The 22831-nt window shown below is 40.2% G+C and overlaps 1 protein-coding gene across 13 annotated transcripts in view; it reads right to left on the bottom strand.

The window, feature by feature from the left end:
- The window catches only part of TENM3 (teneurin transmembrane protein 3), a 651480-nt gene that overhangs the window by 185318 nt on the left and 443331 nt on the right, over positions 1-22831 (bottom strand). For all 13 annotated transcript variants that reach the window (XM_070068313.2, XM_089325515.1, XM_070068315.2 and 10 more), the window contains one exon: positions 8207-8444. In XM_070068313.2, coding sequence (XP_069924414.1) covers positions 8207-8444 — 238 coding nt within the window. The remainder of the gene's footprint in view (positions 1-8206; positions 8445-22831) is intronic.

Here is a 22831-nt window from a genome sequence, read left to right as displayed (position 1 = left end):
TCAATGCTATATTTTCAAAAATAAATCCTTTCTTTAAAAGGTATTTTTTCCCATTTTTTCTACTTTATTTGAAAGGGAGAGAGAGATAGAAAGATATTCCACTCACTGGCTCATTCTCCAAATATCCCCAACAGCCAGGCTTGGGCCAGGCTGAAGCCAGGAGCACAGAACTCAATCCAGGTCTCTCCCATGGGTGGCAGGGACCCAAGTACTTGACCCATCATCAACTGCCTCCTAGGGTACACTTTAGCAGGAAGCTAGAACCAAAAGTAGAACCAAGACTTGAACTACTCATCCGAATATGAGAAACAGGTGTCCCAAGTGAAATTTAACATGCCTGATCTCGATCTCTAAATTTTTTAACTCACAGTGTTTCTCCTCCAGGAAGTCACTGTAACTAACTTTAGGATTTAGTGACTAAGCTTACTAATAAAATATCTCCAAAGTTGCAAAATATACCCAATTGTTCACAAACTGAACCAAAACTGAAACTCTTAGCAGCTGTCACTGTCTTAAGCAAGTGTTTATTGCTTGAGCAGTTGTCATTTTCCACTGTAAAGTATAAATTAACCATTTTTTCTCTTAAACACATAGTATAAGAAATTTTACATATGATATTTCAATGAATCCTTATAAAATCCTTGTGCAGGATTATCCATCCCATTTTGTGAAAGAGGCTAAGAATGTATGAGCACCATGGCAAAGGTTACACAGCCAGTAGGATGCTGAGATTTTTAACTGACAGCTGTCTCCCAAACCAGTGCATCTTCCAGTACTCCATGACCAGAAAGCAGCAACACTGTACTTGTGCAGGCTGCACCTGGAACAAGGTAAGCCCCCGCAGTAGCACTTACAAGGGTCCAAACAGGAGGTAAGATGCTGAGAACTCACAAAGAGGGTCCTGGCAGAATCAGGGAGGTTATCAAATAGAATTTATTAAGCTTAGTTGGCTGATTGCATGTTCAAGAATTTAAGCCTACAGGCTAAGAAGAAAGTTCTGAGAGTGGTGTAACAGAAAACATACTTTACCTGAGGTTTGAAATTAAAGGAGAAAGAAAGAAAATGGGAAAAGGTATGTCAAAAAAAAAAATGAAGAATTGCAGGAAAAGCTAAGTTATCATCTTAGACAGGGCATATATCAATTGGTGACAAAACCACAATATGAGAGTCCAGAGAAAAACCTAATTTTAAAATTGAACAAAAATTAATTTCACAAAAAGATAAAAAGTCACAGATAGCAGTAATGAATACAGATAAAAGATCCATGTGTACATATGTTCTAATGTAGGCAGACACACATATTATGTAAAGGGGACTGAGACGTATTTTCCCAGGCAATATTAGTGAGAGATAAAATGATTTCTAATTAAAGTCCCACAAAACAGCTGCTGAGGAACAGGCAGAGAGGTGCTTCCAAGTGAAGAGGTCACGTTCAGAAGATACTGATTAAATCACAGCCATTAACTATGACCAGGGTAAAGGCACAGACGACCTTCTGCTTTGATCATACTCACAGAAAAATGACTAGAAACGTGTTAGAATTATGGATTCACTTTCCTAGGGATCATGGAAATTAAGGTGACCCCATATGTATATTTATACAGATTACTGGTTATACAAAACCAAAGATTATGAGAATACACAGTATTTGCAATTTATTGAAATTACACTTTTAAAAATCACTGAAAGTCTATGACAAATGATTTTTTTTTCACAAATGATTAATGCCTATTGTGTTGGTGTCTTAACTGCTCACTCCAGTTAAACAAAGTAACAGTGCTACTCTATTGTAAATCTCTTCCTCAAGCACAAATGATGCCTAAAACTTTCACTACATTATATAAAACAGGCACTTAACTTCTGACTGATGTGGAGACAATGCATCTGTGAAGACTTCTACTGATTCATTCCAAACATTTACCTCTTCAGTGTTAACTAAAGGTTTCACGCATTGAACAGTTACTATTTAATTACTATCTGAAGAAGTCTTTTTTTTCTTTCAAGAACAAAAAATTAATGGACTTGGAGTTCCTATTTACAAAGACCCACCTTCTTTCTCTTCAGTGGCAAGAATAGAAAAAAAAAACAAGAAATTTTTTTCTGGTAAAATTAATCACAGTTTAAGTTTATGCTTGGCCTATTCAAAACATACAAATAAATTATATACATTTATTTATGTATTAGTGTATTATAAATTTACTTATATACACAATAAATGCTTTTCTTATTATTTGGAAAGAAAAGAGCTCTGTTCCAGTCCCAGGTGCTCTGCTTAAGATCCAGCTCATCCATGGGGCTGGCGCTATGGTGTAGAGGGTAAAGCTGCCGCTGAAGTGCTGGCATCCCATATGGGCGCTGGTTTGAGACGTGGCTGCTCCACTTCCGATCCAGCTCTCTGCTATGGCCTGGGAAAGCAGTAGAAGATGGCCCAAGTGCTTGGGCCCCTGCACCCATGTGGGAGACCCAGAAGAAGCTCCTGGCTCCTGGCTTCAGACTGGCACAGCCCCAGCCGATGTGGCTATCTGGGGAGTGAACCAGCAGAGAGAAGACCTCTCTCTCTCTACCTCTCCTTCTCTCTTTGTGTAACTCTGACTTTCAAGTAAATTTCTGTAATTAATACACAGTTATTCTTAAGTGTTGAAATTTAACTGAAATGTGATCCCTGTTAAACATAAGAGTAGGAATAAGAGAGGGAAGAGATATATAATTTGGGACATGCTCAAGCTGACTTGCCCCAAATGGTAGAGTTAGAAACATACCAGGGGACTCCAATTTAATCCCATCAAGGTGGCATGTACCAATGCCATCTCACTAGTCCAAGTGATCAATTTCAGTTCGCAATTGATCATAATGAAAGGACTAAGAGTCAAAGGGAGCACATAAGCAAGTCTAGTACCTGCTAACACTAACCGATAGAATAAATAAAGGGGAGAGTGATCCAACATGGGAAGTGAGATACTCAGCAGACTCATAGAATGGCAGATGCCCTAAATAGCACTCTGGCCTCAGAATCAGCCCTAAACGCATTCAGATCTGGCTGAAAAGCCCATGAGAGTATTTCAGGCATGGAAAGCCAAGACACTCTGGCAAAAGATCTCTGTGAGTGAGATCTCAGTGGAAAGAACAGGTCTTCAAAGAAGGAGGTACCTTTCTCTGAAGGGAGGAGAGAACCTCCACTTTGACTATGACCTTGTCTAAACAAGATAAGAGTCGGAGAACTCAAGGGCTTCCATAGCCTTGGAAACTCATGACTGGAGCATAGGGAGATTACTGATGCCATAGACAGGAGTGTCAATTGGTAAAGTCAACAACAGGAGTCACTGTGCACTTACTCCTCATGTAGGATCTCTGTCCTTAATGTGCTGTGCATTGAGATTTAATGCTATAACGAGTACTCAAATAATATATTTCACTTTGTGTTTCTATGGGGGTGCAAACTGTTGAAATCTTTACTTAATGCATACTAAACTGATCCTCTGTAAAAAAAAAAAAAAAAAAAAAAAAAAAAAAAAAAAAAAAAAAGAAAGAAAAGAAAAGAAACTATCAACTCCCAACTTGACTCTCACTGGGATTAAACATGACAATAGGTCTGATCTGATTTCATCATCATTAAAAAAAATCATCTATTATTTTTCACTTTATGTTTCTGTGTGGGAGCAAACTGTTGAAATCCTTACTTAATGTATACTAAGCTGATCTTCTGTATATTAAGATAATCGAAAATGAATCTTGATGTGAATGGAAGGGGAGAGGGAGTGGGAAAGGGGAGGGTTGTGGGTGGGAGGGACGGTATGGGGGGGAAGCCATAGTAATCCATTATTCGTACTTTGGAAACGTATATTCATTAAATAAAAGTTAAAAAAAAAAAAAAAAAAGAGACAGAGATCCAGCTTCTGCCAGGGAAGGCAGTGGAAGACGGCCCAAGTGTTTGGGCTGCTGCCACCCAAGTGGGAAACTGGACAGAGTTCTGGGCTCCTGGCTTCAGCTTGGCCATTTTGGCCACATGGTTAGTGAATCAGAAGATGGAAGATCTCTCTCTTTCACTCTGACTTCCAAATACAGATAAATGTTTTATAAAGAAATCATGATTTTGCTTTCATTTATCTTAATAACTATCTCTGAATCTTTATGTCAAAATTTCTTATAAAGGGGCTTCTACATCAGTGTGAGAGAATGGTCTTGTAAACCCAAATTATAATGTTCAATTTTTGAGTAATGTATGATGAGATTTTATCTTTGTTTCACATTTTTATGAATATATGTTTTACATTTCAATACTTAAATCTCTTGAATAGAATTTCATTCACTTTTCTGTCTTCAATTTATGTTCCCTCTTTTTTCACCTGGAAAACTACTCCTATGGTGACCAAGGCCACAGTGTGTGGAAGGCTACCTATACTTCTTGCAGGCAAGGTTGACTCAGACCTTGTGTTTGTATGATCTTCTTGCCTTTCCCTACCTAAACCGAGTAAGGATAATAGCTTAATAAACAATACTTCTGTTTAAGTATTCTATTTTTTAAAAGATGTAGCAATAGATCTCATATTAAAGCAACCCAGGACATCTTGATATTTAAATTTAAAATGCACTAATAAAGAGGTAATTCAATACGCAATTTCATACATTAATAATTAGCAAAACATTACTGAACTGCAAGGTAAAAGCTATGGGAACATAACTAATGAACTATCAATGCCAAAGTAGACTTCATAATAAAACAAGTCTTTAATAAATCATTTATTAAATGGCTACAAATGAACCATTTTGTTAACATCTAATAGGTAACTACTGAGCTACTTAATTCACATATATAAATGAGAAATCTGCAGGCAATTAACTTTACAATTGCTGAAGGTCAGGGCTTCTCAATGGGAGCTACTGTACTATTACCTTTCAATGCTGCTGCTGTAATAGGTCAATTCTAAGCTTTGCTTCAGCTGCTCGGTATTCTTGCAGCAAGTGTTATACACACTGAAACAGCTGAAGTATAAAACAAACAAAGGACCACTTAGGCTATCAAATGCCCTAAAAGCAAATTACCTGAAGTATAAGAAATAATGAGCTCAAAGAAAAGGAATTGTAAGAAAAGTTGTAAGCAGGTACTTGGCTTATAGGCACTAACTTTGTAGAAAATGATAAGATAGTAAGAATATATTTACAAGCTGCAAATACTTATTTGGGTCTTGATGTGACTCCAAAAGATCCAAAGCTCACTGGATGGACCACAACTATTCTATTTACTGAGTAGGAATGGAGAGTATACAATATTGATTGTTTGCAGCAGTAGCAAATGTTAAATTCATTAGAGAGAGGAAATAAACACCTTTATGAAAGCAGGTAACTGCCTCATGAAAACAATGCTTTCCAATAAATAAAAATCAAAGTTATACTGAAATGTCTAGGACAAGATAGAAAGCTTTAATGCCTTCTCCAGTGATTCAGTTACTACTGAGATTTTCATGGGTTATTACAAGGCCATTTTGTAACTTATCAGTATGTGTTGAAAGGGGAAGAGACAAAAAATCTAGAATCTCATCTACACATAAATTCATTTTATACTTTATAGCTAATAACTTCTAAATGACAGTTTCAGAAAAGTGAGAATTAGTAAAGAGAGAATATGCATAAATTTAAATAATTGCCAAGAGTGAAACCATACACTAGAGTAAAAAATAGTTAAAGGCAGACACAAGTCTGGATAAAGTTGTTAATATAGCTGAAACTGAGTCTGAGAATCATACTCAACAGGGAGTCTTAACTAAAAAAGGAAAAATCAATGATAAATAAGACTGGTTCTTCACCTCAAGAGTTCCAGCCAAGTGAGACTATTAAAGAAACCACAGTAGTACAGTGTGAAATTTTCACATCACCGCTTAGGTGGAAACACTGGGTATCTGCAAGTTGAAATACCATTTCTTTTGATCAGCAGCTCTGTTAAGATGTGAACACTGGATAGGGAGAAAGCAATGAGAAAACTATACTACAGATTAAATTTGTTAGCATGATTCATTATTGTTTGCATCTATTACTGAGATAATATCAACTGGTTGATTTTCTTCCTATGTCAATTCTTTAAACTATGGAATGTAGTTCCAGTGATGGTTCATGAATGGTTCTGCTTTGAAATGGAAGAAAATCTCAGGAACTACTCTCCCTGGGAGTGATCTCTCATATGGTCTGAATACAGAGAAAGCAGCCATAATTTCACAGATGCCTATAACAGATTATGTTCTAACTAGCCTCTTTCTTTTCTTACCCTCTCACCAACCAAACAAAAAGAGGAATAGCAAGGACACATCTTTTTCAGAATCATTCTAAATTCTTTAACACAAGACATGGCTTCATAGAACACTAACTCTCCGGAGTGTTGACAGTATTTGAAGCTTTTGTGCTACACATCTCTAAAATTAAACACATTTCTGATGATTTAACATGACATATTTCATAAATATTTGTCAAAACAATTAATGTTAACTACAATGCAATTATCCATATTCAATTTGATGACTCAACTGGAAAATTACTTTTTTCCTAATAAAATTTTTCCAAGTGACAATAGTGAATCAGTGTTGATTAGTTGTTCAGGGGCTGCTAATTAATTACATAGGGTAAATTTAGCTCTGTGCTAATAACCTCAGGCGGAAGAATCTGATACATGAATTTTGTCTTAAGTGAAGAGAAATCTGCTGTTTGCCTACTTTTTCTGTTCTTTCTCTTTCTAATCTCTCTCACAAGAGTGTTCAATAATACAAAATAAACAATAAAACTCAACTGCTCTTGGCTGACACTATAGATAAAAAGCTAAGAGTTCTCTGGACCCTTGTTCTTAGGTCAAGAATGAAAAAAAAGACAGAAAGATTTTTATTGTTGACAACTAACTGTGAGGACCTCCTGCTAGCTAATCCTCAGGGCAGAACTGGTTTAGATCATACATCTAATGGCAAGAAACAGCAATTTATTCATTGTGAGACATTCCTTCATCCAGCAGCCAATTTAAATGCTGGAGCCAGGCAGAGGCTCGAAAAGGTAGGACACTGCAGGGACACATTTTCTCAGGGGGTTCAGAGGCCTCTATTTGCAGGGTTTTCTAAGATAATGATCCTTCCCAGAACTTAATGGAAGCTTAGGGCAGTGAAGAAATAAATAACAGGAGTATAGGGAAAACTTCGCTGTAAAGTCTCTATTAACACGAGACCAATAAGTTATTATTACTCTTTGCTTTTGCAATTCATAGTATTAAGCGACACTGACTGTTGAAGTTCAGTACAGAGAAATGCTATGTACCAGTAGACACTTAATAGTGAAATGCATAAGCTCAGGATAGACTTTTCTTATCTACACTTCAGTATGAGCAGATTACCACCTGTGAGCTAGCCTATGCTATAAGCCACAAGTTAAGCACCTCACTGAAACACTCCACATACAGAGAAGACCATCAGCTGTTGAGAACCCTGCAAGACTGAGAAGCCTGGGGACCATCACACGGAAGTAGGGACAAAACTGCTTTGCACAGCTCCGGATTGCTAGCACTACAGGTCATCATCACACAATGGAAATTTCAGTACATTGTCAGGATGAATTTCCTAAAAGAATTGCCTGAGCATGGACAGAGTATCTTGGAAAGAATCCTGGAAGGAATGGTCCCATCTCCCTCATATTGCAAGAGATTAAAATATTCTTAACAAATGGTCGTCTGACTTGGGCTAAAGCATTATACTTGGGAGACCACTGATTTTTTGACATAAGGGACAAAATACAATCTGAGAAAGTATGGAAAATCTAACACAAGTAGTAGCTAAACACGTTCACTGAATCAAGCTACATGGGACTGAGAATCCCATTTTCACCTCCTTCCTTTTCTTCCATGTTGCTGCTAAATTGTAGAAAAGTTAAAAAAAAAAAAAAAAACAGTAGTAAGTAAAAGTTTAACTAAAGTTACTTACTCTCATTTTCCATAGGGAACAAGTTGTGTGAAAAGAATGGGAAAGTTCATTGGCTCAGTAAACTAAAAAATTATCAACAATCTGTAACTGATCTTAGAGAAGACAAAATGCAGAAGTATGGCAAATCTCTTAGTAAGAAAAGGGTTGGACACTTTTATTTTTAAATTTTAGGTATTAAAAAATTATGGTTTGTTGACTGCTGCAAAATACGCAGTCTCTGTGCAGGTACAATGATCTGAAAGCCACATCTATATAAAACTTACCTGCTTTCCAGTGGTACATTACTGCCAAGGACCCAGCTGTCCTGCAGCTGGACGGACTCGGGTGTGGTTTGCAGCTCGGCGGGCAAAGCAGCCGGCGGGGCCGGACTCTGGTTCCTTCTATTGGTCAGGGAGTTCCTATTGAGAGAAGTGATGGATGGATGGTGCTGTGCAGAGTGCTGCTTATGGGAAGGTGGCAAAGGCTGCAGGGTAGACTGGCCTTGGTTGTTTGCAGGTTGCTCTGGAAAAAAAGAAAAGAAAGAAAACTCATTATATATATTTACGTGTATGTGCATGTCTATATATACTACCAATTTCTTGGGGGTCTGCTGGAGATGAATTAGAATTAAAAACTGTATATAACCCATAAACTAATAAATTTGCATATTATTCTATTAAGCGGGTGTTCAGTGACATTCTCTAAAAGCAAGTTTACCCTTGATACACAAAGTTCTAATTAATATACAACAGATGGCAAAATTGCTTTCGGTTTTAATTTGTTTCAGTTTTTTTTTTTTCATCTGGTTTTATTAACACCTACAGAAAACAGCATCTGACAGCTCCCCTAATGCGCCTTTAGATTTCAGCTTTTTTTAACAAACCAACCCTGAAATTAAATGGGTAATTTCAGTAGAACACAAAGGTTTTAGAAATGCATATAATCCCTATAATTATTTAATGGAGTTTTTTTAAGCTTTATTTAACTGCAATAAATTATTACAAGCTAGTTGCTAAACAGCAGTAGACTACTCCAGTTTAGTGCATTTCAAATAAGGCAGATCTGCACTATGATCTACTAATAGACGCTAAGTATTCTCTAGCAGAAGGTCACTCTGTGAAGCAGATGTTGTTTCATGGATACTTAACAGACTGAATCACATCTGATTACAACGTCAGAAGACTCATATACTTAATGACCGTTACATCCATTAGAACACACACAGAACAGATTTTCCAATTTCACAGTAAGCAGTATATAACTACATTTTGAAGGAAGTCATAGGTGACCAGAGAAACTCATGCCACTATGTCAGTGCTACAAATATTTTGTTCTAAACTGCAATCATACAGGATCCAGCAACTTCAAGATGTGACCATGGCACTATGCTGTAACCACAGAAAATCCCCTAAAGCTAGTAAGCTATAAGTTAAAATTCACAAACTAATGCAACATCTGAGATCTACTTTTCAATCTTAGTGCCTATATTTGGATATGCTAAAATTTACAAATATTACATTCTATCAAACAGAGAGATGACTCCTTCATTTAATCCTAAATGTATTATGGCCATACACACATAAGATGTCAACTTTTGACTAAATGTAGTTCAAAATGCAATATAATTTAAAGTGATATATTAAATCATGCTATTAATACAAATGCACATATTAAAAGAAAAAGAGCCGGCAGGCGCCGCGGCTCACTAGGCTAATCCTCCGCCTTATGGTGCTGGCACACCGGGTTCTAGTCCCGGTCGGGGCGCCGGATTCTGTCCCAGTTGCCCCTCTTCCAGGCCAGCTCTCTGCTGTGGCCTGGGAGTGCAGTGGAGGATGGCCCAAGTGCTTGGGCCCTGCACCCCATGGGAGACCAGGAAAAGTACCTGGCTCCTGCCATCGGTTCAGCGCGGTGTGCCGGCTGCAGTGCGCTGGCCGCGGCGGCCATTGGAGGGTGAACCAATGGCAAAAGGAAGACCTTCCTCTCTGACTCTCTCTCTCACTCTCCACTCTGCCTGTCAAAAAAAAAAAAAAAAAAAAGAGAGAGAGAGAGAGAGATAAGAGCCATAGAATGGCAGATGTCCTAAACAGCACTCTGGCCTCAGAATCAGCCCTTAAGGCACGCGGATCTGGCTGAAAAGCCCATGAGAGTATTACAGGCATGGAAAGCCAAAACACTCTGGCAAAAACAAACAAACAAACAAACAAAAAACACCTCAATGAAAGATCTCCCGAGTGAGATCCCAGTGAAAAGAACAGGTCATCAAAGAAGGAGGTACCTTTCTCTGAAGGAAGGAGAGAACTTCCACTCTGACTACGACCTTGTCTAAATATAATCAGAGTTGGTGAACTCAAAAGGCTTCCATGGCCATGGCAACTCATGACAAGAGCCTAGGGTGATTACTGATGCCATAAACAAGAGTGTCAATTTGTTAAGTCAACAAGGATCTCTGTTCTTAATGTGCTGTACATTGTGATTTAATGCTATAACTAGTACTCAAACAGTATTTTTCATTTTGTGTCTATATGGGTGCAAACTGTTGAAATTTTTACTTAATATATGCTAAACTGATCTTCTATATATAAAGAGAAACGAAAATGAATCTTGATGTGAATGGAAGGGGAGAGGGAGTGGGAAAGGGGAGAGGGAGTGGGAAAGGGGAGGGTTGCCGGTGGGAGGGACGTTATGGGGAGGAAGCCATTGTAATCCATAAGCTGTACTTTGGAAATTTATATTCATTAAATAAAAGTTAAAAAAAAAAAGAGAGAATAAGAGGGGACGGTGCTGTGGCATAGTGGGTAAAGCCACTGCCTGCAGTGCTGGCATCTCATATGGATGCCAGTTCAAGTCTCGGCAGCTCCACTTCCAATCAAGCTCTCTGCTTGTAGAGGCTGGCCCAAGTCCTTGGGACCCTGCACCTGTGTGGTGGCTTGAGATCCGTGATGTTCCAGCCATTGCAGCCACTTGGGGAGTGAACCAGCAGATGGAAGACCTCTCTTTCTCTGCCTCTCCTTCTCTGTCTGTGTAACTCTGATTTTTAAATAAATAAATTAAATCTTTTAAAAAAGAGAGAATAGGAAACATAGGAAGTATCTTTCATCTACAATGTGAACTCCAGCAGTGATTATTTAGCCAAATAACACAGCCTAACACAGTCATGGTATGTAACAGTTTGAATATATATTATTAAGCTTCTTCACAGGGTATGATAATAATAATAAAAAAAAAACTCCTCCCCTTTCATGACATCAGTAATTATTGGATGTTTCTAATGGACTCTAGTGGTCATATCATATTGTTTACCAACTAATAACTTCTCTCTGGAAATGGGGAGGAGCAGAGATAACCCTTTAGCATATGAAAACAGCTACTCCTTGTTCAGCCTCTAGTCTTGCACTTACCCATACCAGAAACTGCAGAAAACCTCTTTGGTTCACTGCTTTGTCTGTGATAAATTATGAATGCTTAAATCTCAGGTACACTGATGTAAGCTTTTGAGGAAATGGCAATGTTGACATACAACACATGAAGGGTCTTCAAAAAGTTCACTGAAAATGTAAAATATGAAAAAACAAAAAAACTATGCATGGATTTCCCAAAGTTTCTGCACCAAGATAAATACCATTTTCCACGAAATTTGGAAGTGCCCTCAACAGTTCTAACTGTGTTAGGAGAAAGACACTCACAGCACAAAAGCCATCTAAGATTTATTATTCAGGTATCATATAATTAATTGGTGCTGTCTTCTTCAGCACCAATGTATATGATTAGAATCTCTAAGAATGTCTTTCAAGAAACTGCTGATAGTTAAGACACAAATTTGCAGTTACGAGGGCCTGGATGAGGTCGGTGCTAATAGAAGGGAACCAGAAATGGCAGAAACATTTCAAAAGTAAAAATAACAAGACTATGCCTAAAAAGAAGTAGAAGGATGGGCCAGATGACTCTATGCTTTTAGGTATGATGCCATTAAAGAATGATTTTATATTCTATATATAGAAGAAATTAAACAATTAGATGTTATACTACAGAGAGGAAACAGCAGTATATTAGAAGTCAGAATAATAAATTTTTAAAAATTGATCTGAAAAGCAGAGAGAAAGAGAGGGAGTGAGCAGGCAAGCACGCTATCTTCCATTAGCTGGTTTATTCCCTGAATGCCTAGGATAGCTGGAGTTGAGTTAGGCTGAAGCCAAGAGCTAGAACTTCAGTCTGGTTCTCCAATGTGAGTGGCAGACACACAACTCCTGGAACCACCACCTGCTGCTTCCCAGCACGTGCCATCAGCAGGAAGCTGGAATGAGAAGCAGACCTGGGGTTCAAACCTAGGCTCTGTTATAGGATGTGAGTGTCGCAAGTGGTGTCTTACCACAGCACCAAGGGCCTATCTGCAGAATACTCAATTTGAATCCTCACTCTGGTCAGCCATCACGGCAGTGAGCCTCAGATTTTTCATTTCCAATGTGGGAAATATTGCCCCGAGTGGGTCTTAGTCTAATTCTAAGGATTCAATGAAATCCACTACTCATGCATTCATTCATTCATTCATGTATTTAGCCAGTCACTCCATATTTATCTAAACTTTATGGTCCAGGGATATGCTAAGGTGACCAAGTACTGTATTCATGATGAAAGAAAGCATTATGGAAATACAGATTATTATGGAAAATTAAATGATTTTTGAAGGCTCATTATCATCAATTTCAGGTTGATGAACTTAGAGAACTTCTCCTCAAAACCAATGAAAAGACAAATCCTGGGAAAAATTTTTATGTAAGGGTTCAAAATGTGTAGCTGTGGCTTTCCGTAGGTTCACTCTTTTCTTTGGCAGGTATTTATAGAGAACCTCCAAAGTATGAGACACATGCAAAGATCCATGCTCTTCTCAGTAGTCTACCCAAGCTGCTTCATCAGCATAGTCTGTCTTCTGAAACCTCTTTTAATTTGACTACAGAGTCAAGAAGCCTACCAATAAAACAAAGCCCGATGATGAGAGTTAGGTGCAATCTAAAATTTAGTGAAATAGAAACACTGCAGAATGAAATAGGGTAGCTGGCAAGAAATCTAAATTCTGAAGGATTTAGTTAGGGGTTTGCACTAGTTCTAGACATCTGGGTTTTAGGACATAGGAAGTGGGTAGCATACGTATCTACAATAATTTATTAGAGATATTATAATATATGAAGTCTAACAAGGTAAAATAAAATTAAATACAGCCAGAAGATTGTGTTAAAGCAAAACAAAGGTAGGGATGATTAAAAAAAAAAAAGCCAAGTTTAAGGTTAGTAGACCCAATACCTGCTGTATAGTTTCATACATTTTTCTTTCAAAGGCAAAGAAAGAGGTCTTCCATGTATCAGTTTATTTCTGAAATGATCACAACAGCCAGCGCAAAGCCAGGAGCTAGGGGTTTCCCAGATGGGTGACAGGAACCCAAGTAGCAGTAAGCTAGGATTCAGAGTGGAGCCAGGACTCAAACCTAGGCACTCTGTTACAGGATGTACGTGTCTTAAGCAGCATCTTGACTGTGCCGAATGCTCACCCCATTTTTATATACTTTTAAAGACAGATACAAATTTGGCTGCACTTTCCAGTTTTCATTACAAAAAGGAGAACATGAGCTGTTCCATGATTCAGAGTATTTTTAAAGTCAGAAAGTCTACTTAAGAAAACTGGAACTATTAACTGGCATGGAGAATCCTCATGTGAAGAACAACTGAATGTCCAAGGCAATTTTTATAACCAAGGTTCAAAATGGACACAAGGAAACAAAGGACAAGGTACGGATTTGAAGCCTATAAATGTTTAAGAACCTAACACAGAGGCCGGAGCTGTGGTGTAGTGGGTAAAGCCACTCACTGCCTGCAGTGCCAGCATCCCATATAGGCACTGGTTAGAATCCTGGATGCTCCACTTATGATGCAGCTCCCGGCTAATGTGCCTGGGAAAGCAGCAGCAGATGGCTCAAGGTGGGCCCCTACACTTCATGGGAGACCCAGAAGAAGCTCCAGGCTCCTGGTTTGGGATCAGCCCAGCACTGGCCATTGTGGCCATTTGAGGAATGAACCAGTGAATGGAAGATCCCCCTTTGTCTCTGTCTCTCTGTAACTCTTTGAAATGAACAAATAAATCTTAAAAAAAAAAAAAAAAAAAAAAAAAAGAATCTAACACAGGTGGGCAGGTCCATGCAAGAACACCTGCAACAGCAACTCTGGCCTTACTGCTTTAAGCTAATCCACTGAGACGAGCTTTGCACAGATGTGAGAAAAAGTTTTGGATAAAATGACTTTGAGTGACGGGACAATCAGACCTCACATAGTCTTCAGGTTTAATGTTCCTGCCACAATAGTTCTGAACATGTCTTTCTCCAAGAAACTTATGGCTTCCTGGCGCCTATGAAGCATAACATGAACTCAAAAGGTAAATATTACAAATACATACTTTTGCAAAATATTCCACATACATCATCTTCACAGCTTCTTTGTCCCGGTCAAGCTTGTTATGGCTGGGACATGCCCTACAGATTTCTACTTCGTGGCTCCTATCTGGAAAGAATTTCCTCCTTTCTATATTCAACTGCTACTGATTTCCATCTCTAAGAAAGAGGACACCTCTTCTGTTCCCTTCGGGTAAAACCATTTTCTCTTTTCTGAGTCTTCTCCAACCATTTTCTCTGTTGAGCTTTCACGGCTCTATTCAAGTTCTTTCTTTACCACATGCATACAGTTAATTTTGTAGGTCTGCATCTCCTACTAAGATTTCTATGGGCAGGATCCAATCCAATTCACCTTTGACTCCTAAGGATCATGCAAGAATAGATATTCAATAAATGTGCTGAATGAGTGAAGATTTGTGAAAAATTCAATGAGAGCTTGTTGAAGAAGCAGAAAGTGTAGTTTGCCCATATGGCCTTTAACTGTAAGGTAATTTGCAAACATGTCATTTCACCAAGGAAATTCTTAATCCTGAAAGGCAGGAAATCACTAGAATTTCTTATTATCTTCACTAAGCACCATACTTCGAAGACTCTTAAGTTGTACTGATTGACAGATGCCATTTCTGTAACTGCGGGGTCACTTCAGTCAGACAAGGTACCATGTCATCCACCCCAGGTATTTGTTTTTAGGAACATTTTTTGGAACAGTAGCAAATGTTCTGATATTTTAAACTTACCTTTTCTAAATGTTTATATGTTTTCATTTGAGTTGAAAAGCAGAGAGGGAGAGGGAGAGGGAGAGGGAGAGAGACAGAGAGAACGAGTGAGCAAGCATTCGAGAGAGCATGTGGGGTATCTTCCATCTGCATGCTCTCTCGCCAAATGCCCACAATGGCCAGGGCTGGGCGAGGGCTGGGCGAGGGCTGGGCCAGGACAAAGACAGGAGGCTGAGAATTACACCCTGTTTGGCAGGGACCCCATTACCTGAGCCATCACCTGCTGCCTCTTGAGATGCTTTAGCAGGAAGCTCGATGGAAGCAGAGCAGCTGAGACTTGAACTTATGTAAGATGTGGGCATCCTAAATGGGACCTTAACCTGCTGTGTGACAATTTCTGCCCCTAAAATTCACCATTTTAAGATGCACAAATAATAAAATACAACCTATAAGACATGAAACAATATATTAAAATATTATTATATATTCCACCATAGCATGGTTTTCTTGTGATTTAAAGATCACAATGAGAAATGCTCCTAATTAGATATTTTGGAAAAGATACAGGTTATGAAAAGTAAAATTCCTGGTACCATATTTACTAGAAATGACTACTCACAATCAATGCCTTTCCTCAGTTTGCTCTTGCCTTCAGGTTCCTACTGCTGATACAGTTTTAATGAAAGCCTTACAGCTGTTGGCTTATTGTGACAAGGTAAACAACATTTATAGTGAGTATTTGTTTCAGCTCACATCATATGTTGTATTAATCACATTCATCAGATAAACAAAAGTCTGGTTATTTTGCTGCACCTTTTGCCATCAAAGCCCTCAGCTCCTCAACAGTGTCACTGAAGGGTGTCAGTTCTCAAGGTAAACCCATTAGTGCGAGTTAATAACCTGCATGGAGGGATGCACTGAAGAAGGCGTGTTGACTGCTAGACCATGGAAGGACGAGGAACGACGGAAGCTCATGGGTAACAGGGCAGCTTCCACTTTAAGCAGCTTACAGATTCCCAGTTCCACATAAAAGGCAGGCACGTGAACGGAGCTCTGCAAGGGGAAGAGCAGCAACTTCGGATAGCTTGTCCTGGATGGCAGCTCGGCTGCACGAATCCGGGAACTGAAAGGCGCCACAGGGACAAATGACAGCAAATAGGGGATATTTATTTTGCACGGGGTATTTTCTGGAATAAGCTGTGGAATCGCTCTGAGCCTCATTTATTTTACGGTACTTATTTAAAGGTTCTAAAAGACAATGTGCCTAACGTAACAGGCGGTGTGAAACGGCAACGGTTATTCGCGTAGGGAAGAAAAACTCCCTCCAGGGCAGAACATCCGAGGAAAGACAAAGTAATTGCAGAGGCCTGTTGCCAGCTAACACCATCATCACAAGAAATAAGCAAACACAATCACATATGGGCACGATTTGCTTTTAACAGTTAAGAAATCTACAATTAGATGAGGTGGGTGTTTGGTGCCCTGGTTAAGCCACTGCCTAGGATGCTCGCATCTGATATCCAGAGTCCCTGGGTTCAAGCCTCAGCTCCAATTCTCAACCCAGTTTTCTGCTCATGCATGTGGTAAGAGGCAGGAGTTACTGAGGTAACTGAGCACCTGTCACTTATGTGAGAGACCCAGATGGAGTTACGGGTTCCTGACTTCAGCCTGGCCTAGCCCCAGTTGTTGGGGCATTTAGGGAGTGGACCACTGGATGGAAGATCTCCCTCTGTGTCTGTCTCTTTCTCTCTCTGCCTTTCAAAAAATAATTAAAAATAAATTTGCAATTTGATTCATAGGAATCAAAAATAAATGAATCTCTTGCCAGTTCTCACATAAGAAGGGATCTGATTTCATTCGTAGTCATGAAGTTAGGTTCAATGACTTTACGACTTTTCCCAACTTGCATGACCACAGAATGTCAAGGCGAAAAAAAAAAAAAAAAAGAAAAGAAAAGAAGAACATCTGGCATTTAAACAAATATGGGTTTCTTTGCTGGTTTACTTTGTTTCTTTAAATTAAAAGCTACTACTGGCAGCTCCCAGACTGCTGTGTGCAATGCAGTTCCAGCTCCTCAATGGCTTGCAGCCTTGGGTTGTGGCCTTTGGGGAGCAGAGTGGAAATGGACTTTCAAACAAGAAAGCTGGGAGAGAAAATAACACCTGCTGGGAGATGGAAACACCTCTGAGTGTGTCTGTGTGGATGTGTGTGTGTGCTCTGTTCATGTGGGAGGAAGTGAAGGCTGAGTGTGAGATGAGCAGGGAGGAGGAGCGTTGGTCTGGCACTTGCTTTGAGCAGGTGTGCACAGTGGGAAAGGGTGTCCCCACACTGCTGCACCTGCTGTGTCCTACCCACTTCCATCACTGCCCTGTCTCCCTCTTCCTTCCCTGGATTTCAGTTGTGAACTGGCTGCAAAGGTCCCCAGTGCAGAAGCACCCCAGTTCAGAAGGGCGATAAAACCTAGAGGCTGATGGCTCTGCTGCTGTAGAGTAAGTGCAGTTTTGGTAAAGTCTGCTGACAAAAGACAAGTGGAAGGGTGGAAGGGGGGTGAGAGGGGGAGAAAAAGGCAGAACAGAACAAACTTTTAATTTTCAAAACACTGGAGAATCCTGAGAAGTGTGGGGAGCAACTCGGACTAGACTAAGTTACTGGAATTAAGATTTATTCTATGCATCTGCTCTCCCACAATATGGCGCTGAGAAGGGAGAAACAGCTTCTACACAGCTGCCTCCAGTTCCACCAATAAACTGTAGGACCTGTTCCTGATTGGAGGAGAGCAGCGTACTTGGCGTGTGGGTAGCAGAGTTGGGATTGGTGGAAGGACTATAAAGGAGGAGAGAGACAACATGCACCAGGAACATCTAAAGGGAACATCTGAAGGAACACCTGTGCAGCCCCCAAGAGAGCCGGCCGGCGGTGTGCCGCTCCCCCGCGGAAGTGGGGAAAGTGGCCAGGGGGAACAGCCCTTCCACGGAGGTGGAAGGGTCGGTAGCCAACCCGGGAAGAACCAGCAGCAAACCCGGGGAGGGCCGAGCAGACAAAAGAACAGCGCAGGGTCCTGTGTCGTTCCTCCACGAAGACGGGGAGCGACAAGAAGCACATGATGCAAACACCTACTGGGGTGCATTCATTGTGTGTGGCTTACTGGCCTTGGGATACTAATAATGGCAAGCTGAGCAAAGAAACAAGCTCTGATCTTACCCTTTTAAGAGTCTGCAATATGATACACAGACCATGCTAAACCAGACAAACTGCTAAAAGGACCCAAGCTTGGTTACTGGTGCTTAGCAAAAGGTAGGATGAAAGCTTTTGTTTCTGCATCCTGGTAGTATTCCTTCCCCTCCACTCCCAAGCTGGGTCTTTTCGTAAAATAAAATAAAATAAAATTGCTTTGTTTATTTGAAAAAGTTACAGGGGGGTGGGGAGGGTATTGATTGACCTTCCATCCACTGGTTCATTCCCCAAATGGCTGCAACAGCTAGAGCTGAGCTGATCTGAAGCCAGGAGCAAGGGGCTTCATCTAGGTCTCCCACTTGGGTGCAGGGACCCAAGGACTTGGGCCATCCTGTGCTGCTTTCCCAGGCACATTAGCAAGGAGCTGGATCGAAAGTGGAGCAGCTGGGACTCAAACCCCTGGCACCCATAGGAGATGCCTGCGCTGGAGGCTGGAGCTTTAACCCACTGTGCCACCGTACCAGGCCACTTGGCTGGATGTTTACCTACTCCTCCTGCCTTCAACCAAATTGAAGTTTTCTTTAAAATTGACCGCTTCCTCTAAACAAGTTACCAAAACACACAAGAGGATTTTCAAATAACAATGAGGAAAAAAATGGAATTAAAAGATAAATTTATTTTGGTGCAAGAGAATTTTTGAAATCTGGGCACAGAGCATTCCAGCACAAATGTTTTGAAGGTCCCCTCATACAAAATTTTGTTTTTCTATATTTCATTTCCATATTATTTTAAACTAGTAACCAGAACTTCAAGTTCATCTTCCAAGTGCACAAGGACCAAATCACCATTAGCCTTTTGATTTTCAAACTCCCAATTTAATTCTTGGTTTAGCTTCATTTTTCTGGTCCATTATCAACTAATACTGTGACCTTAAAGAAATTGCTTTCCCTTGATTTTCTAATGAAAATTTAAGTAATAACACTTTGCTCCTTTGGAAAGATATCAGGAGCTATGAGGAAGAGGGTATTATAAATTTAAAATTTTCATGACATTCTGCACAGAAAAATCTCAAATATATTTCAGATATTTAATAGTCATTATTACCATTTAAAAAATTGCATAGCAAGACCTTTCCATCCACATAAATGGGGAAAACCTGAACTAAGGGTACATGTGTTGATAGGCAAACCACAAACCCAGAGGAGCTCATATAAGTATTAAAACAAAAACTGATACACAGGTGGCTTTTTTCTACTTTCCTTTTCCATCCCCCAGCCCCAGATAGTATGATAGTAAGAGCACTGCCTAAAATAGTACAATGGAAACTAGAAAAGAAAGACTTCACCTCACCCTGAAAACCACTTTCACAGAAGCCTGGTTCTTTGGATCATTATTTCATCTGGAATCTTTCACAAGCCAAGGGTTTGAAAGGGAATTGTCCACTTATTTATTTTTTTATTTATATTTTAAAGATTGACTTATTTGAAAGTCAGAATTTGAAGGAGGGAGGGGGGGAGGGGGAAGTGGGGAGAGGGGGAGGGAGAGAGAGAATATTTCATCTGCTAGGTTACTCCCCAGATGGTCTCAACAGCCCAGCCAGGGCTGGGCAAGCCAGGAACCAGGAGCCAGGAGCCAGGAGCCAGGAGCCAGGAGCCAGGAGATTCTTCCAGGTCTCCCATATGGGTGCAAAGGCTCAAGCACTTGGGCCATCTGCTGCTGCTTTTGCCAACAGCAAGGAGCTAGATGGGAAGTGGAGCAGCCAGGACACGAACTGGTGCCCATATGGGATGCTGATGTCACAGGCCCCGCATTGTCCACTTAAATACCTCTGTAAGCCCTTGGTTAAAATATAGCATTGTGTAAAAATCCCAACTACCACAAATTTTCTGTCAGACAGTTGCTTACAAATTAAATGAAAACTAAAAATGTGTTTTAAAAATCATAAGGTGCTACGGGACTGATGCTGTGGCATAGTAGGCTGAACCTCCACCTATAGCACCTGCATCCCATTAAGAGCGCTGGTTCGAGTCCCAGATACTCCACTTCCAATCCAGCTCTCTGCTATGGCCTGGGAAAGCAGTAGAAGATGCCCCAAAAGCTTGGGCCCCTACACCCGCGTGGGAGAACCCAAAGAAGCTTCTGGCTCCTGGCTTCGGATCCACCCAGCTCTGGCCGCTGTGGCCATTTGGGGAGTGAACCAGCGGAGAGAAGACCTTTCTTTCTGTCTCTCCCCCTATCTGTAACTCTACCTCTCAAATAAATAAATCTCAAAAAAAATCGTAAGATACAGTATTAGTGAACAATGTTTTTATTACCATCATTGGACAACTGATTATAAGGCTATTTATATAAAACATGTGAGTGTGAAAAACATCAGAGATAAATACGAGGTAAAAGAAAGTCATGTGCTCACCAGAAGCTATCACATCAGTGCGTGCAAATGAACTAATTTAGTGTACGTTTTAGGTTGGTGAGAATTTGGTTTTGTTTCTTTTAGGGTCATTCTTTGAACTGAAGATTATAAGAATTAAACACAATGAGTTTTTTTAATCTTTGCATTCTCATTTTTCCTTTGTGAGTCCATCACGCCTTCTATTCCAGGCACTGTGGCAACCTATATTCCCTGCCAAGTCCTTTGCTACAACATCTAGAACTGTGGGTAAAATATAGTAAACACCTTTTTGATGATCTGATTTAGCGTATCTATGGTGTGTCTACTACTGACCAGGCTCTTTTCTAGGCTTTGAGATCTATGAATGAATAAACAGGCACCAGTTTCATCTCAGCATTGGAATACACTTCAGGTTAATATAACTAAATTGGGAAGAAGAGATGAGCCAAAAACAGAGCAGAGAGAAAAATGTTCAGAGCATGCAAACTGACACCGTAGCTACCCTGGAGAGGTTGCCAGTCTCTATAAGCTTTTAATGCACAAGGAGGAGACAAGACACACTGCCTCAATTGTATCTGAGACCCTAGTCTGAACCCAGGAAGAGCTACTCCCTCAGTAAAAGAGTAGACTTCAGTCTTGTCATTGCAAAGGCATCAATAGGGAATCTTGCTGCGTTGACTTGAGTTCTGTATGGGGAAGAAAACAACTCTGGAAATTTAACTGCTGGCCTGCACTTCCCTGGGGTATGGGGTTGAAGCTTTTACCATCAACATAGTTCTGGAACCCTAATACAAAAAATTAACATTAAAACTGTTTCTGCCCAGCTGTGCTCCTGCCTGGGGCACCCAGCAGAAGCAAATTCAACACTTCTGAAAAAGCATATGCTCTCAGTCCAAATCACCAAGGACTTTCACAGATAAAACCCTGCTTTCTGTGAGCTGAGTCTAAAAATTACAAAAGTGGAGAGGAAGTAATTTGCCTTGAGCTAAAGTTTATAGAAAAAACAAATGGGAGGAATTATCTCCCCAAAACTCCAGATAGTATAACCATCAGATAAAAACATTAAGCCATTGCTTGCAACACCAGCATCCCGTATTGGGGTGTCGGTTCAAGTCCTACCTTTTTCATTTCTGATCCAGCTCCTTGCTAATGCTCCTGGGAAAGCCGCAGAGGAAGTGCAGGTGCTTAGGCCACTGCCTAAGTATGCCTTTGGCCTGGCCTAGCCCTGGCTGTTGTGGCCATGTGGGAAGTGAAACAACAGACGGAAGATCTTTCGCCCTCCCTTTCTCTCTGTAACTCTGCCTTTCAAATAAATAAATCTCTAAAAAACACAGTTCAAGGACTTAAAATAAATTAAAATCATAAGGACAAAAGTAGAACATCTGTAAGTGGAAAACATGCAGCCACTGAAGTTAAAAATCGCATCAGATAGTTTAAAAAAATCAGAGCGAGGGGCCAGCACTGTGGTACAGCAGGTAAAGCTGCCACCTGTGAAACTGGCATCCAACATGGATGCCATTCAATTCCCAGCTGCTCCACTTCCGATATAGCTCCCTACTAATGGCCTGGGAAAGCAGGGGAGGATGGCCCAAGTGTTGGAGCCCCTGCCACCCATGTGGAGACCCATATGAAAGTTCTGGCCCCTGGCTTTGGCCGGCCCAGCCCTGGTGATTGTGGCCATTTGGGGAGCGAGTCAGTAGACGGAGGATCTCTCGCTCTCGCTCTCTTTCCCATTCTGCCTGTAGCTATTTCAAATCAATAGAAACAAAAATAAAACGAAAACAAAACAAAAACAGAGAGCACCAGAGACTTAGAAAACAGACCTGAGAAAATCACTTATGTGTGAGTAGTTCAAGATGAAAAGGGAGAATGAAAGGGATCAGTGTACACCCCAGGAGAGTTCCGGGAGGCAGCAATGGAACTTGAGAGCTAAGGATGAGACCATCCTTAGGGCTGTTCAATTTCACAGAACGTGTTCTTCTTCACCTCTTTGTCATTACACAGAAATCAAATTGCCTCTTATTTTTTTGTTTTTGTTTCTGGGTAACAGCATCTTTGGGTCATCTTTCATTTAAAAGGCAACTTCTCTTGAACAGCAATAACTCCTGTTTGATGATATTCTGGTTTCTATAAAATATCTTCAAAAAGTTCATGGAAAGTGCATATTCTAAAAATATACAAGGCTTTCAAAATA

Source organism: Oryctolagus cuniculus, chromosome 2 (genome assembly GCF_051225735.1).
Source record: "Oryctolagus cuniculus isolate XC-2025 breed Fujian yellow rabbit chromosome 2, ASM5122573v1, whole genome shotgun sequence".
Classification (NCBI taxonomy): Eukaryota; Metazoa; Chordata; class Mammalia; order Lagomorpha; family Leporidae; genus Oryctolagus; species Oryctolagus cuniculus.
The sequence above is the reverse complement of the archived record's forward strand: the minus strand, read 5'-3'. Positions and strand labels throughout refer to the sequence as shown.